A 17,737-nucleotide genomic window follows, 5' to 3' on the forward strand; every position below is an offset into this window, starting at 1 on the left:
CTAGTCATCACAAATCCCCCTAAAACAACAACAACTACTAGGAGGAAGCTTCTACACTTGATCTTAGCCAAAAGGCTGAGAAGCTTCAAGGAGGAACCTTCAAGGAGGAAGATACTAAGATGTACAATGTACGGGACTTTCCTCAAAGAGGACTTATTTCTGGAATGGGCATAACTGTCAGAGTAAGCATTAAATGTCTTCTGAGAAATGTCAACTTAATTCTGGTTAGTACTCCATGAACGCACAACAGCACAAACTGATTCCCCCTGTCCCAGGTATGATGGACACCTATTACTGGTCAGCTCCCAGCTTCTTTCTGTCCTGTAGAAAAGTTCATCTGAGTGGAACTTCTGAGACCAAGAACCATGGCACATGGAGTCAAGAGAGTGATACATTGCCCACCGCTGGCCATTAGATCTCATGCTTTCCTTTTAGAATCTAACACAATTGTGATGCTTAGAGCCATGGAATCCACAGAGCAGAGCGGGGAAGGAAGGGGAAAGAAGAGAATAAGGAGAAGGTCTTGCCACTCAACATTTCTCAGATGGAGGATGGGACATCCCCCACACCTGAGTCCCAGTCTCACTCCAAGAACTCAGGATCAGAAGACTCACAAGTTATCCCATTCAGAGAAAATCACTTTCTGAGGACTGATTATGTGGATCCTTAATCATCATCAGGTTCTAGAGATGACTCCCCTATAGCATCTCCTGTTCCACAGCCATGCAGTAAACATGAACTGTGGAGTAAATTCCAGGCCTTTTAAGGATTGCAGACCTTCAAGAGCCGAGCCATTGGAAGTGAAGGCCCTGCCAGCCGCCTTTGCTGCGACAACATCTTCTCATAGCTCATGAGGTCTTTGCTAGACCTTTGCCAAGACAACATCTTCCATAGCTCAGCCAGCAGGGCCACCGGTGGCTGTCCAGGGTCCTGATTTGTCTTGCATTGGCAATCGCTACGACTTTCTGAGCGAACTGCAGCAGAAGAGGAGAGAAATGGGGATGTGCATGCAACATTCTAATTCTCATGCTGTAGCGTAACACCCTTTCCGCATTCTTAATCCTTCTGATGACTTTTCCCACCCACACACCCCAAAAAAACCTGAGTAATTGATACTCAAACCAGGGTTACAAGATGACACCCAAAAATCCAACTTTGTCTGATCCCCTGAGAAGACATATTGACAGTACACATTTGGCCTTGCTGAGATTTATCTGTTGCCATTCTGCTTGTGCTTTTAGGTAAGAAATATACCCCAGAGGGTCTTCCGCAGGGATGTTCTGTGCACTTGTTCTGTCATTCACAAACTGCATGACTTTCTCACTTCTGGCACAGTGTTGATACCCCGGCATCCATTGATACTCTTGTCGCCATTCTCTGGAAATGGAGCTTGTGCAATGCCTGCATTCCTCAGCTGGGTATTGGTACCTAATTTCCTTGTCTCTTTAGAATTGCCTTGAGACCGATGTGATTCTTACACACTGTAAGCATTCTTACATACTGTATCTGTACTTGGTTTTCCAGCTGCACAGTCACGGATAGGAAAGTGCTCCAGAAGGTCACAACCACAGCCCGAAAGATTATTGGCCATCCTCTCCCATCTCTGGAAGAACTATACAATTCCCATTGCCTTAAAAAAGCAAATTTTACAGGATTAATATCATCCTGGATATAGTCTTTTTGCACCATTGCCTTTGGGCAAGAGATACAGAACAATTAAATCAAGAATGAATAGATTAAAAAACAGTCTCTATCCAAGAGCTATAGCCATCTTAAATGCTGTAACTAAATAATATGATCCTGGGGAATTGTGGTGGGTGTGTGGGTGTGTGGCTGTAATTGTGTTTTTGTTTTGTTTTTTATGGGGTGGCATTCAATTTTGTTGTACTATGTTCAAAGACAATAAAGTATCTATTCTATTCTATTCTATTCTATTCTTTGAATCTGCTGAAATCCTGCAATTCCTCTCTTGCTTTTGTAGTCTTTTCCTGAGGCATTTGCTTCCTTTCACCCTCATCGATCACACCTGTAGTACGGTACAAGTTGCGGCAGCAAGCTTCCTGGTGCCCTCCATGGTCGAAATCTGCTTGAAAATGAAGTCATCTAGATGCATGGTTAGAGTCATAGGCTTGAACGCTGTACTCTTCATTCCTTGAAATAAGCCTTACTGGAAGCATTTGCTGGTTACCTCTAGTTCCAGGAACAATGTTTATTTCTTCTACCATGAGAGTGAAAGCATTACCCCTGTACCAGCAAGAAAACATACTTCATTGCTTTCTTCTTCTGTTTTTGCATTTTCTTTAGGATGAAGCCCTCCAATTACTTATCTCCAGTCAGGGCCAGATTTAGGTTTGATGAGGCCCTAAGCTACTGAAGGTAATGGGGCCTTTATATGTCCAGCTGTCCTTTGTCAACAACAAATTGTTGCTGTTTTTTGTGTGTTGAATATATCCTATGTGGTAATTTATGGACCTAACTGGTACATAGCTGCCAAGTTTCCCCTTTTCTCGCGAGGAAGCCTATTCAGCATAATGGAATTTCCCTTAAAAAAGGGATAACTTGGCAGCTATGAACTGGTATCTAACCAGTGATATTTTAAGGAGCAGGCTAGCAGGCGGGGTCCATTACTTATATCATAGGAGCCTACCAACACAAAACACTTGCTGTATGTAGGTTTTATTTTTATTTATTTTTATCTTCTATTTTGGAAATGTACATCCAGGTGTTTTTTTTTCTTTAATTTTTTTGGGGAAGAGAGTGGGGCCCTAAGCTATAGCTTGTTTAGCTTATACATAAATCCGGCACTGTCTCTAGTGCTGTTTTTCTAGAAAAAGAAGTGCCAGAACTCACCAAGAATGCTTCCCTTGTCCACCTGAGAGGTGCCGGAACTGAGTTCTGGTGAATTCCAGCTGAAAAGACGCCCTGCTTATCTCACAATTTGTTGGCATTGCCCTTTCCCTCAGTTTACTCACATCAACAGTGATGGCTTTTCAGCAGTGACTTTACATTTCTTATATCATGTGCTTTCACAACCAGCGCTGTGCTGCTTCAGAAGAAGTGACAAGTTAGGTGACGCTGGCCTCGAAGATGAGGTCATTTTGCCATCAGGTTCACCAGGTGTGTGCAATGTCATTCCTGATGTCGCAATCAGGCAAATTTGGCAAACACTGATTTTCATTCAAAACCTTATCACACTCGTTCAGGTATTCGGACAGGAATGGAAACTTTGTGAATGTTTGGATGCATGCTGACATGAGGGACTCGGGAGATGTCTACAACAACCTCCTTAAGTTGTTGTGAGCCGTCATGTTCCCAGCCAACATTATTTTCTATTTATGTTATTATTTATTAAATTTATAAACCACCCTATACCCACAGGTCTCAGGGCGGTTCACGGGATAAAATCACAACACCGTATTTGATTGTCTCTGTGTCATGTTATTCAGACAGCACACTGCACACTGGATAGATTTTTTTTGGAGTCTGGACTTCAAGCAACAGCATTATACAAATGTATCTGTCCAAATTATTCTCCCTTGCCACCCCTATCAACCCTGCTAACCGATCTTCCTGTGGCATCAATGCTCAGACTTGGAATCTTGGTAGTGCCCAAGTACTGCTGGTAAACCTTGAACTGTGCAGAGCTGTGTCACATGATTACACACAGGTAATCATATGACACTTGCTGTATAATACCCTGATCTGGCTATATGTCCAGTAGCAAGCACTGCATCTTCATGCAGATAAGTTCCCTTCATAGCTTTGCACTTTGTCACTTGCAGGACATTTGTAGAAGACAGTTGACTGCGGTGCTAGGGTGCAAAGATCCTCCCGGCGCCCCACCCCCGGTTGCCCAATCCCAGGCGCGCAGGAGGGCAGAGCCGACCGGCTGCCTCAGCATCTCACTGGCTCGGTCGCCCCCGAACTCGTGGCGCAGAGTCGCCCGCAGCAGAAGAGCCTGCCGCGGCTCTCCAGCCGATGGGCGGGCTCTTCCCCGAACTCCACTCTCGGGCCCCGGACTCTCAGCCTGGCGCCCCTGAGAGCCCGGCAATCAGGTGCCCCACACCCCTTCCACCTATGGGTAAGACAGCCCTGGTTTGGGGGTTTACTTATGGCCCCCGGTTTGAGTGTCAATTGCTCAGTATGGGAGGGCGGCACAAAATGTGGGGTTTGTGGTGCAAAACTCGCACAAAACTTTGGCATCAGTTTGGAGGGAATCCAAAATTTCAGCGTCACACAATAATGAAGCTCAGCAACCTGATCTCACAGTGGCTAACTTGTAGGGAACCTGTAAGCAAGACCCAAGCACACAATAGCCCTTTCCCTTCCTGTGGCTCCCCGCAACTGGTATTCAGAAACTGTGGAGTCAGCGCTAGCCATTCTGGCTAGTGGCTATCTATAGCCTTATCCTCCCTTCATGAAATTGCTCAATCTGTTGTTGGCCATCGCTTTTAAAGCTGCGCTCAGCTGTGATGATATCAAAATGTCTGACCAGCAGATGACCTTTTTTTCTTCTTCTTAAGAAAACTGCATGTGAGGAATTGTGAGTTATGATAGTTTAAAAAGAAGCATGAAAATTATGAAAGAGAATCTGAAAATTACCGTATTTCAGGGAAGCCCTAACAAGAATAACTTCTGTATAACAATCCCTAATGGGGCGGAGTTTCCTCCGGTGACATGTAAATGTGTGTGTGTGTGCATGTATATATTCACCCTTGATCACCAAGCAGAAGTTATCTGCAGCCTCTGAATTTTTCCCTGCCACACACAGAAAAGGTAAGTAGAGAGAGTGAGGGGAAAGAGGGAGAGAGAGAGAGAGAGAACAGGCACAGCTCCAGATTGTGAAGTTGCCCTAGTGAGAAGGAGAGGCTGCCACATTGTGGCTTCTTCTATCAAGAAGCCAATTGTTGCTGGTGTTACTTACTCATACAGGTAACACCTGCTATTTGGGAATGACTTTGCTGCCTTTGTTTTGTTTGTTCATCACTGCTCCTGTAAAAGGAACGTCAGATCAAGAGGTTTGAATTTCTTTTTCAGGGCCACACATGGCAAAGACAACTCTGTCTGCAGTGGTGGCGTTGCTATTGGCATGTGGTGAGTGGGTGGGGGTGGGTGGGTGGGTGGGGAATCCACGTACTTACATTTTAGTCTCTCCCTTACGTCACTCCACTCAGATCAATGGCAAGCACACAGATAGAGAAACTTAAGAAGCTGTCCTTACGCTGTTGAGTTGGACTTGGAAAGCGCCCCCTGGTTTCAGATAATGGTATGCCCCAAACCTACCTGGAGGATGAACCTGGGATGTTTTACAGGCAAACCAGGTGTTCTGCCCCTGAGCTAGGGAGGCACTTGAAGCTGTCCATGTTCCATCTAACACCCTGTTGTCCACGGCAATGTTCTTCCGCCTTGTGTCCTCGATGTTGCTGGACTACAACTCCCGTCATCCCCAGACACCTTAAGCCAATGATCAGGGATGATGGGCATTGTAGTGTTGGTGGCAAGGATAATAAAGGCATATAAAAATGAGAGTTCTCTGGGTGCCAAGATCCAGGTCTGATGAGGGAACCCCAGCAGAAATTTAAAATCACAAAATATGCAGCATATAAAGCATGGAAATATAAGTTGTTGGACCTTTAAAAGTTCCAAAATGTCCTTCTTCCCACATCAGAGGAATAGATTGCACACTTCGTAAGTTAAAAATGGTTTTACTTACAAACTCTTCAAAGAGGTTCGTGTGTTTTTCAATGTATCAGTCAGAAAGGTTGCACAGGCAGTAAGACTTGGCTTATTTCCAAAGTGGTGAAAGTTCCTAAATCGTTTGGTATAGAAACTCAGGAATGGCTGATGAGAGCCATGTGGTTTGAGCTGGAGCAACCAGCTTAGATTGAAGCTCTTAATATGTTGAGCTTCTCAGGTAGTCTGAGGTACAACTATGAAAGACAACACTTTATGTTGAGATAGATGATAGATAGATAGATAGATAGATAGATAGATAGATAGATAGATGATAGATAGATAGATAGATAGATAGATAGATAGATAGATAGATAGATAGAAAGACAGACAGACATAGGTCCTCCCAGCTGATTCCTTTATATTTTTAAAAGTTCCTCTCCTTCAGCCTCCTTTACCAAAAGTGTTTGCTTTGTAAATACCCTAGTGATTTGAGGTTTTCCCCCTCTGACTGTTTTCAAGGTGCAATCGGAGTAGGTGGCAATCTCATCCAACTTGCTAAGATGATCAAACAAATGACTGGAAAAGATGCCATACCAGAATACATGGCCTACGGGTGTTATTGTGGATGGGGAGGCAAAGGCATGCCAAAGGATCAAACTGACTGGTAAGCTAATAAATAGTCCACGTGAACCTTCAGGGAACATGAGAATATGCTTCCTACAGAGCCAGACCCTCGGTCCATTGACCCAACCTCCGTGGCTCTCCAGGGTTTCAGGCAGAAGTCGAGGTCAGACCTACCTGGAGATGTCAGGATTTGAACCTGGGACCTTTTACATACAGAGCATGTGCTCTTCCACCGAGCTGTGGCCCAGAGCGGCTTAACCACCAATCCCACTTCCAAGGGAACTGTATTCGGTAGGTTTTTTTGAAGGGGATAGGGACCTCCTAACAACTCTCATCCTCCTTAGCAAACTATACCTCCCAGGATGCTTTTGGGGGGGAAGCCATGAGTCTTTAAAGTGGTATGATACTGCTTTTAATGTATAGTACAGATGGGGCCACATGGGGGTATCCTTGCTGCCCTGCCTACCTGCAACTCACTTTTCCTTTCAGGGGTGTGGCCCTCCAAGCCCCTCTTTCTGGCCCTGAGGACTCTCCATCCCCTCCTTGAGTTCTTTTGCCTGGCTGGAATGTGTCCTTGAACTGATAAATCTCTCCTGCTTTGCCTGGTTGGAGGCTGGAGGGATGTGAATGGGGGTGTGGGAACCGTTATCTTTTGCATAGCTGAAAGGTAGCCCCAGCTGCTTTTCCTTCTGGCCCCACCCACCACTTGCATGTGGCCCTTGGAAAGTTTCCCATGAGGAAATCTGGCTCTCGGGAAACGAAAAGGGTTACCTGTCCTTGTTTTACACTGTATCACTTTGCTCTTCTTCCTTATTCTCAGGTGCTGCCGTAACCATGACTGTTGCTACAAGAGAGTGGATGAGCAAGGATGTGACTCCAAACTTGCCACCTATTCTTACACCTACAAGTCTGGGAACATCATCTGTGGTGAGCTGACCTTTGCAGAGCGAAACCGATGCCTTTGGGTTCTGCCCCACCTGCTCCACCCCGCTGTCCATATCTCTTGCCCAATGGGTCCCAAGAGCCCAACACCCAGCTGGCTATTGGGCGCTTGGGAACTGTAGGGCAAGGGGCGTTGCTTTGGGAAGCACCAAGCACAGGACTGGCAAGGTGCTTCTTTCTCTCCTCCCCCAACAAGCCTGCCTCCTCCTCATTGGCTGATGACTGTGGGTGTGAAACCCTATTGCTTTGGCTGCATGCACCTGTCCCCTATTCTGCCCAGCCAACCCAGAATTCACCCTCCCCCTTATGCCTATCAGCTGACATCAGATGGTTGTGGTTTGGGGGAAATGGCCTTGATATAATCAAACTGGAGACACACACTATATGGTGGGACGAGATTGATATAGAAGAACAAGTCTTGCCGAAGCAGAGCCAGCGTGGCTTCTGAAAGTCCTGCCCAGAAGCATGTAGGCAGAGGTGACCCAGCTTCGCCTGGGCAACGCTATGCCAGGGGCACAGTAGGAAATTAAGAGTGCCTAGGCTCAGCTGTCTGGTGATGCTGCCACCTTCACCATCAGATAAGTCCACCAGAGGACCACCAATTGATAATGGGGGGGGGCCCACCAGGTGCCACATTGAGGACCAGCTCCATATCGGCAGTGGCATCGCAAGGGGGGCAGGGGGGGCAGTCCGCTCCAGGTGCCATGTCTGGGGGGGGGGTTGACAAGAAGGCACCCCGCGGGGTGCTCACCCTGCCGGCCCCGGGTGCAGTGGCACGAGAAGCCATTGCCCCGCCGCAGCCGCATGTGGAGGACCCTCCATTCGCTGCTGCAGCCGCAAACAGAGGATCCCGCCACCATCCATACGGTGCTCGAATGGCGCCGGCGGCAAACCGCTATGTACAATGCATGTGCAGTGTTGCACGCGTGTGCTGTATGTAGCGACGCTGCACATGCACCCTACATAGCAATGCCACACATGCGTCGTACGTAGCGACACCACACATGCGTCGTACATAGCGGTGCAATGCATGCGCAGCCGGCGTTTTCCCCCGCCCCAGGTGTCAGTTAGCCTTCGTTTGCCCCTGCACATCGGGGCAGAGGGGAGAAAGACAACTCACGTTTGTGGAATGCTCTCCCTAGGAAGGTTCACCCGGCACCTTCATTATACACCTTTAGGCGCCGGGTGAAAACATTCCTCTTTAACCAGGCCTTTGGCTGATTGACATCCAATGCCCTTTTAAAATGTGTTGTGTAAGTGGGGATTATTGGGTTGTCTTTGTTTCTGTTTTTATTATGTATTTTCTGTTTTTCATATTGTGGTTTTATGCTGTGAACCATTCTGAGACCTTTGGGCATAGGGCAGGAAACAAATTATAATAATAGGTAGTACTACTTCTGGCTGGTTTAGGAGACTGTAAGTTACAGACTCCCTCTTAGTTCCAGAATTTCCAGAACCTTAGTTCCAGAATTTCTTCCTTAGCCCAAAAAACTATTTTGTTGTGTTGTCAGGAAACGAACCCTGGTATGGGAAATGGATTTCAGATGTTTCAATCCAGTGTGACCGCCTGACCTGTGAATGCGACCAAAAGTTTGTGCAGTGCCTGAAAAAGAACTTAAAGACGTACCAGAAGAAGTACAGCTATTTCCCCAACTTTTTGTGCGTTGGCCATCCTCCTCTGTGTCCTGTTGAGCCAAGAATGAGGTAGAGTAGGAAGACAGTAGGGAGGACAGAGTTTGTATGGAATACAAAATTCAGTTCTGGCTTTGCATTTCCCTAAGGAAGACCTGGACAGAAATGCAGCTGCAACATCGAAAAGCTCCCTTCTTTCAACTTTGCAACACTTTTCTCCAATAAAAAAAAAGCAAGTTCCGCTCGCCACTTTTCTGCATGAAGCAAAAATGTTCCTCTTCAGCCAGGCCTTGGGTTCATTAATATTCTACAGCCTTTTGAATGTGTCTGTGGCAAGGGTGGGGCTGTTGTTTTGCCGTTTTGTTTTACTTATTTACCCGTTTTTATCCTGTATTTTATTCTGTGAACTGCACTGAGATCTTATGATGAAGGGTGGTATATAAATCAAATAAATTACTGAATACAAATAAGCTTGTGGTCTCCCCCCCCCCCACCCTGAAAATGAAAGTAAAATCATGAAAATTCATCTGCACTTTTAGAGCATCTTGCCCTCAACATACACATTTTTGTGGCCAATTTTCCCTAATAGAAGGCATGTTCTTTTCACTAATATCAGCTTATTCCGTCGACTCTGTCACCTGGGGGCAGCCATTTCATCTGGCTGCCTCAGTGGGAGATAGGGGAATCAGAAGGCTCATTCCATCAGTTTTGCCAAAAGCCCAGTTCTATAAGAAGAAGAAGAGTTTGGATTTGATACCCCGCTTTATCACTACCCGAAGGAGTATCAAAGTGGCTAAAATTCTCCTTTCCCTTCCTCCCCCACAACGAACTTTGTGAGGTGAGTGGGGCTGAGGGACTTCAGAGAAGTGTGACTAGCCCAAGGTCACCCAGGAGCTGCATGTGGAGGAGCGGAGACGCGAACCCGGTTCCCCAGATTAGGAGTCTACCGCTCTTAGCCACTACACCACACTGGCTCTCTATAAGGCCCCTCCTGACCCCTGTTAAACCTCCAAAATATCCTGCTGTACTTGCGCTCCACATCTGCATTGATGCTTTCTTTCCTGGTATCTTCTCCCTCTCTTCTCTTCCTTATTTTCCTTCTGTATTCCTCCCCTCTCCGGTTTTCTTATCATTTTAAAGTGTCAATAACAATTATATGGGGCAGTGGGAACCCAAATGCTGTACATAAAATAAATATAAGTAATATTAGCATTGCTCGGCACACTTTCCTCTTATATACGAAATATGTTCTTCTCCTCTGCTGGCCTGTTAAGGACATTCAGAGCAACACATGAAACGTGGTTAACTTCTGCCACAGTCAGTGAGCTCAGCTTGGCGCCTCCCTCCTACCTCAGATTTGTGCCCCAGCCAGCTGCTGGGTGCTGGTAATGCAGAGGTAGACTTTTTCACCAGTGCCGCCAGCCAGGGCAGGCCTTAGAGGTGAGTCAGCTGGGGCAAGAAGCTCAGAGAGGAAGGAAGCACCAAGATGAGTTCAGTGGCTGGGGGGATGATATTTTTTATGTACTGTCAGCAGTGAGCTAGGGGGACGAGAAGAAAGTGCTTGTACTGAGCTGAGGGGAGGGGCACTAAACATGGATTGAGAGTGGGCACTGAGCTGAGGAGTTCAAGATAAATGTTGGGGCATGAAAGGGTCTGAAGAAGAAGACCAGGTGGTGGCTTCATCCCAGGTGGAGAGGTGGAAATGGGTGCTTAGTCGTGGCAGGGGGAGGAAGATGCAGGAGGCTATCATGGGAGGGGGGTGGTTCTGTGGAAGCAGGGGTTGCACCAAAGGAGGGGAGAGGAGGGGGCATGGATGTGGGGTGCAGGTGAAAACAGGGGTACAAAGGGGTAGAAGTGGAGGTGGCAATGGGGCTGGGAAGGTGAAAAGCAATCTGAGTGTTTCTAAGGGGGTGGAAAAGATTAGGGAGTTAATGTTAACTTCCAAGCGGGTGGGGGTGGGGAAGGGTTTGGTGAGTGGGGCAAACAAGGGGGCAGCCCCCAGTCTATTTGCTTCAAAAACCCAACCTTGTCTGAACCAGATTGGCAAAACCATCCAAGGAGGCTAATTCTGCGAGTCCCACCGCAGGGGCGAGCAAGCTCGTTTTGTTTCTGCTTTCCATATTCCTCCTATTAAGCTCCAGGTTAGGGACGTGGGTGGCGCTGTGATCTAAACCACAGAGCCTAGGTGAAATATAACACTAGGGCTTGCTGATCGGAAGGTCGGTGGTTCGAATCCCCGCAACGGGGTGAACTCCCGTTGCTTGGTCCCTACTCCTGACAACCTAGCAGTTCGAAAGCACATCCAAGTGCAAGTAGATAAATAAGTACCGCTCCAGCGGGAAGGTAAACGTCATTTCCGTGCGCTGCTCTGGTTCGCCAGAAGCAGCTTAGTCATGCTGGCCACATGACCTGGAAGCTGTCTGTGGACATACGCCGGCTCCCTCGGCCTATAGAGCGAGATGAGCGCCACAGCCCCAGAGTCGTCCGTGACTGGACCAACGGTCAGGGGTACCTTTACCTTTATCTTTTTAAGCTCCAGCACCAACATTTCCTGCACAACTTGGTGACAAGATCCTTCTAATAACAGTACAAATGTCCACTCCATGCTGGAAAAAGTGACCACTCAGGTTGCGAAAGGATGGCAGATACCGGTGGTGACCTTTTCTGTTTTTCATCGTTCTTCTAGAATTACACCAGGGAGCCCCAGAGGCAAGATCTGGTGTCTTACTAGCTGGGGAAGGAACTGGCTAGAGAGGTTTAGGCATGTTAGTCAAGTCAAGGAGCAACTTCCTTTCTCACCTCGTTACTGGATATGGGGAAGTGGGATTTTCCCCTCACTAACCGTTTAAACTCTCCAACGGACTATAAATCCCAGTTGTCACATTTCCGAGGGGAGAAGGACAACCAAATCACAAGGAAGAAAGGGAGCCAGGTGTGATATCAACCCCCCAAGAAGTTTTACGAGGAGGCTAAGCAAAGTAAGTACCACTGCCGTTGTTTTTTCTTAACGAATTGTTTCGTGCTGCACAACACCAAGCCATCAGTTTTAGAAGGAGGTTGGACAAATTCAAGGGAGAAAAGGCTCTCAATGGCTGTCAGCCATGATGGCGCTATTCTGGCTCCACTGTCAAAGGCAGCAATGCTTCTGAATTTCAGTTTCTGGGAAATGCAAGTGTGGATCCAGCCATGTCCTTGCTGGGATATTTCACCCCTGAAAAGCAGCACAGCATTTTGGCTAATCTACTCTTATTTACATAAAATACACTCGGAGCATTGCAACATGGCTCCCCCTCTCTCTAGCATCAGGCAGCAAAGAAAAAGAACAAAGGACAATAGTCCCACTTCAGGGGGAACACAGTAACACAAACATCCTGTCTTCGTCACTTCCCACTCTGTGGAATGAAAACATATACCGTCATGTGCTAGACAACAATCCCATGACACCAGACACAGGGAATGAATCTCCAACACCCTGTGCCTCTTCTTATTCCTCAACACTGCTTGACCTTTGTCCATACCTCTGCCCCCCCCACTTCTCAATTCTGCCACCCCCCAGCCTCTCTGGGCCTCGGCCAGACTTGCCACCCCATCTCTGACCTTCTGCTTCCATGCCTAATCAGGCCCCTCTTTTTGGGGCTGATCTGCTCTTTTAGACATCTAATGTTGCTATGCTGTCCTTGTATCATTGTCCGATACAGAAATCCATGCCACAGGTGATTGTGAGGCAAAAGGAGGGTGGGGAGGAGAGGACATGCTGGCATTGTTGCTAACAAGCCAGACTCACATTTTATCCAGCCAGCTTCTTAGTTGCAGACGTGTCCATTAAGAAGGAATGGGCCAAATCTCAGGGGTTGACTGCCAGCCTTCCAACCCCACTTCCCCTTCAAGCCAATACAACCCTTGGCATTTTATTGTGTTTAGGAAGAACTGTTTGTGTTGTTGAGCCATCTTTGGGGTGGTGGCTGATATAGAAAGGTGGAATACGGATCCTCTAAACCAGGCATCCCCAAACTTCGGCCCTCCAGGTGTTTTGGACTACAATTCCCATCATCCCTGACCACTGGTCCTGTTAGCTAGGGATCATGGGAGTTGTAGGACAAAACATCTGGAGGGGCGCAGTTTGAGGATGCCTGCTCTAAACAAATTGAATAACTGTACCACCTCTCCTTTAGGTCTTTATCAAAGGAAGATGAAGATATTATGGGGATCAATGCTGTTGCTGGTTTGCGGTAAGTGGAATCATAGAACAGGGTGGGAAAGGGACCCAAGGGTCATCTAGTCCAACCCCCTGAAATGCAGGAATCTAAAAGTAACAGGGAGAGGAGAGATTAAATTATGTTTAATTTAAGGGGGCACACTTTTTTTAAAAAAAGTGCCCCCTTCAAACTTAATGAAGCCTACTTCTGAGGAAACCTTCATAATTTTTGGGAATTCTAATCTGAGCAAACGAAGTCAAAATTGAAGCAGGTTGGTCTTCTTAATAAATTAACCCAGTACACATTTGCTTTTCTGGCTATGATCAGCTGTGGCTTCACCTACGCCCCCCCCCCCCGCATGTGGCTCCCAGCAGATTATCTCTGAGAGGATACAGCCCCCAATGTCTCCCACTTCTGATATGTATCAAATCCCAAAATGTATTAAAAATGTTACTTCTTCACACAAAGTATAATTTATTTATGGATACCACCACCACAAGATGTAGCGATAGCCGCTAGCACAGACCAATTTATTAACGAGGAGAGGTGGATCAATATTTGCTAAAGTATTTGCTCCATTTTCAGGAGCACTGTACCACCCTATACAGTGGAACCTCGGTTTATGAACACCTCGGTTTATGAATTTTCAGGTTATGAACGCCGCGGACCCATCTGGAACGGATTAATTCATTTTCCATTACTTTCAATGGGAAAGTTTGCTTCAGTTTATGAACGCTTCAGTTTATGAACAGACTTCCGGAACCAATTACACCCATGCTTCAGTTTATGAACGCTTCAGTTTAAGTACTCCGCGGACCCGTCTGGAACGGATTAATCCACTTTCCATTACTTTCAATGGGAAAGTTTGCTTCAGTTTATGAACGCTTACTCCGCGGACTGTCTGGAACGGATTAATTCACTTTCCATTACTTTCAATGGGAAAGTTCGCTTCAGTTTATGAACACTTCAGTTTATGAACAGACTTCCGGAACCAATTGTGTTCATAAACCGAGGTACCACTGTACTGTTTGCCAGAGGGGAGATGTGGAGAAGCACAACAGCAGCTAGGACAGATCCCATTCCCTAATAAGCTAAGCACCTGACGCCCTGTCCGTTTCTTTGCAGGAGTTTTGGTAGTAAATGGGAACCTCGTTCAGTTTGGAAGAATGATCCGAAAGCTCACTGGGAAAACGTCTTTCCCCCACTACACCACGTACGGGTGTTACTGCGGGGTGGGTGGCAAAGGCAGACCACGAGACGACACCGACCGGTAAATCAATGGCTTGTGGGTTGTTGTTTTACATAACTGATCACCTCATATCAAAGAGGTGCTGTGCTGGAAAGGATTTGTTGGTGTGGAGTCACTTGTTTTAGCCAGTCGGGGGGGGGTTTGAATCGGTTCACCACACTGGGGGCTTTCATTTCATTGATTTGCCTTTTAGAATAGAATAGAATAGTAATTTATTCGCCAAGTACTTACATACTTGGAATTTGCTTTGGCTAATTTTACAATGTAAACGTACTTAATACAAAATGTCTGTTAAATATCTGTGTGAAGATCGGAGTGTGCAGAACACTATTTCAAGCATAGAGGAGCTACTCCGACTGCGCCTGGAGCTTTTGCCTTCTGTCCCTGTAGTGACTTCAGAACAGGTTGAGGTGGTTGTTGGTGCCTCTGGCGCCGAGTGAATTGCTCTAGTTGATAATGCTTGACTTTGCTATAAAACTGATTCAGGTCGTTTGCCAATTTTTTACTCCGGAGCAGAAGAATATGTTCTATTATATTCGGAAAAAGAAGACGTTCTCTTATATTCAGAAATGTTCTGTAAATTCTTCCAAAGAGTAGCCGAGACATGTTTGAGAATTGAATCCGAATCATAGGTTTGTTTTGCCACTATAATCTCCTTTGTCAGTGCGCTCCTAGCTTGGTTGTACAAATTTCTGTCTCCTTTCCTCGAACCCTCCTCTTTAGCATATCGGAGTTTCCTTGAGTTTTCTTGGTTAATAAGGTGCAGATATAATGGATGATTTTATTGTCAAGTGTGTGAAGATTTGAGAGGTATATAGATGGTAAAGCCGATCTCATTCCTCGCCTTTGTAGCTTAATCAAAGCGCTAGCACTTTTTTGACGCCGTATCCAGATCCTGCAAGGAGCTACAACTCCTTCATCCTAAACATCTTTGCAATTTTCCTTAAAATTGGAGCGTAAGTACACGAACAGGCTGCGCTGATGTTTAAAATCTCAACCCTGGAAAATGCAATCCGGGGTGGTTAGCCAGAAGCCATAGGGAGTGATAATAATATTTTAAAAAAACAAAACCCTTTCACTCTAACAATTCCGTTAGGCAGTTAGGCAGTGGCCTCTTTACTGGCTTTAACGGCTCACTCCTTAGCAGTCCTTATCTCCAATCCTTGTCTACAACACTGTCATAAGAGGCAGCAAGAGCCATAAAACTGTAAACTCCTAAACTCTTAAAACAATAAAACAGCACTTTTAATAAGGATATCCCACTGGGTTATCCTCAGAAACATGCCCCCCCCCCGCCAGATAGGCAGAAGGTTCTGAAACGGGAAGTTTTGAAACAAGAAGTCAAAAGGTAGCCCATGACCACATTCACACCATACATGTAAAGCTCTGTGAGACCACTTCAAACAGTCATGGTTACCGCAAAGAATTATGGGAACTGTAGTTTGTCGCTGAGAGTCGTTAGGAGACACCCCTATTCCCCTCGCAAAGCTACAGTTCCCAGCTTTCTCTGGGAAGAAGAAATTATTGTTAAACTACTCTGGGAATGTTAGTTCTGGGAGAGGAGTAACTCTCGGCACCCTTAGCTCCCACCTACAGCTCCCAGAATTCTTTATTGCCCCTGGTAATGGGGCAATAAGAGAACAACATGGGGACCCCCTTTAATCCCTGATTGTTGCCATTTGATAAACTCATGGGTGTAAAATAGTACCATTGTTTTAATTGTCAGTGCAACTGATGCGCGTACCTTATACCTATTTTGTTATTAAGCTGTGTATAAATCATCAAATAATAATAAAAAGAGCACCTTTAGCTCCCTCAGGAGGGGTAAACAGCGTAGATTTGTCTAAAGGAGATTTCTCTTCCTTCTCCACAGCTGCTGCCTGGCCCATGATTGCTGCTACGAAAAGTTGAGTGACTGTAACACCAACACTGACATATACAACTATTCCATCGACGACGGAGTTATTACTTGCGGTAAGTAGCGACAGGAGGGAAATTTGGTTGCATCCCTTCGCGTTTGGAGGACAGGCAATTCATACATACCGTGAACTAAAGGCTATTGTGGGCCAGCCCACTTCACTAATGAAGAGGCAGGAGATCCATTGAAATTTGCAGTCCTCCGACAGATGGCCATCCTACCTCTGTTTAAAATTAATCATAGTAACAGTAGAGTTGGAAGGGACCCCAAAGGTCCTCTAGTTCAGCCCCCTGCAAAGCATGACTCACAGCTAAAGAATCATAGAATCCATAGCTGCCAAGTTTTCCCTTTTCTCACGAGGAAGCCTATTCAGCATAAGGGAATATCCCTTAAAAAAAGGGATAACTTGGCAGCTATGGTAGAATCGTAGGCTTGGAAGGGATCCCCAGTGGTCATCCAGCCCAACCCCCCACCATGTAGGAAACACAGCTAAAGAAACTCTGAGAGATGGCCATCCAACCTCTGCTTAAAAACCTCCAATGAAGGAGAATCCACTACCTTCCAAGGGAGTCCGTTCTCCACTGTCAAACAGTAAGATTTTGCATCCCAAATTCTACCCTGGCATCTCTTAGTACAGCTGAGAGCCTCCTGCTGGACATGCCACTGGGGACCTTCTGCATGCAAAGCAACTGCCCTACCACTGAGCTATGGCCTTCTCCGTGTTCCTTGTTGGTAGCTGCCTAAACCACATTGCCACAGAATCACTGACTTAGTTGATCACATTTTTTTCCTCCAAGCAGCTCCCTGCATCTTCCTACCAACCCTATAAGGTCAATTACTCCGAGAGAGCAGTTCCTCTGCAGGGAGGGGACATAGCTCAGCTACAGAGCACCTGCCTTGCATTCAGAAGGTCCCAGCTGGCTTCTCAAGGTAGGGTTCAGAGAGACTCTTGCCTGCGCTTCCAGAGAGCTGCTGCCAGCCAGTGTAGACAATACCCTGCTAAATGGACCAGTGGTCTGACTCAGCATAAGGTAGCTTGCTATGTTCCTACACATTAAGGAGGAGGCGTGGCTCAGTGGCAGGGCACAAGGTCCCAGGTTCAATCCCTGACATCTCCAGGTAGGGCTGGAAAAGGCTCCCTGTTCAAAGCCATGTAGAGCTGCTGCCAGTCAGTGTAGACAATATTAAGCTAGGTGGGCAAATTGTTTGGCTCTGTATAAGGCAGCTTGCTAGGAGCCACAGATGCAGCCCTCAGCTGTTTGCAGGAAGGGCAGGATGACGACATGACAGACACAGCTCCATCTGTTCTCTCAACAGGTGAAGGAAGCAGCTGCGAAAAGCAGATCTGTGAATGTGACAAAACAGCAGCCGTCTGTCTGCGGGACCACCTGGACACTTACGATAAGAAGTATCGCTTTTACTCCGACAAGAACTGCCAGGAAGGGCCGATGACGTGCTGAGCTCAGCCCCTGCAGGCCCCAAGCCTCCTCTTCAAAAATA

General features: G+C 46.5%; 1 protein-coding gene across 1 annotated transcript; it reads left to right on the forward strand.

Annotated features, from left to right (window-relative positions):
* The first annotated feature begins 4,783 nt into the window (after nucleotides 1-4,783).
* Nucleotides 4,784-17,737, forward strand: LOC118086807 (uncharacterized). Its single transcript, XM_060276467.1, has 10 exons — nucleotides 4,784-4,932; nucleotides 5,038-5,094; nucleotides 6,196-6,340; nucleotides 7,121-7,227; nucleotides 8,754-8,946; nucleotides 11,561-11,583; nucleotides 13,047-13,103; nucleotides 14,196-14,340; nucleotides 16,193-16,293; nucleotides 17,555-17,737. The coding sequence occupies exons 2-10, from the start codon at nucleotides 5,046-5,048 to the stop codon at nucleotides 17,695-17,697; spliced, it is 963 nt and encodes a 320-aa protein (XP_060132450.1). The 5' UTR covers nucleotides 4,784-4,932; nucleotides 5,038-5,045; the 3' UTR covers nucleotides 17,698-17,737.

The sequence above is a fragment of the Zootoca vivipara genome, chromosome 6 (assembly GCF_963506605.1).
Source record: "Zootoca vivipara chromosome 6, rZooViv1.1, whole genome shotgun sequence".
In the NCBI taxonomy this organism is placed as follows: domain Eukaryota; kingdom Metazoa; phylum Chordata; class Lepidosauria; order Squamata; family Lacertidae; genus Zootoca; species Zootoca vivipara.

Bases quoted from the DNA above. Each gene is read 5' to 3' on its own strand.
- LOC118086807 (XM_060276467.1), top strand. From the start codon at position 5,046: ATGGCAAAGACAACTCTGTCTGCAGTGGTGGCGTTGCTATTGGCATGT. The intron at 14,341-16,192 runs GTAAATCAATGG...CCTTCTCCACAG, and splicing joins CCACGAGACGACACCGACCG to CTGCTGCCTGGCCCATGATT. The intron at 16,294-17,554 runs GTAAGTAGCGAC...TTCTCTCAACAG, and splicing joins CGACGGAGTTATTACTTGCG to GTGAAGGAAGCAGCTGCGAA.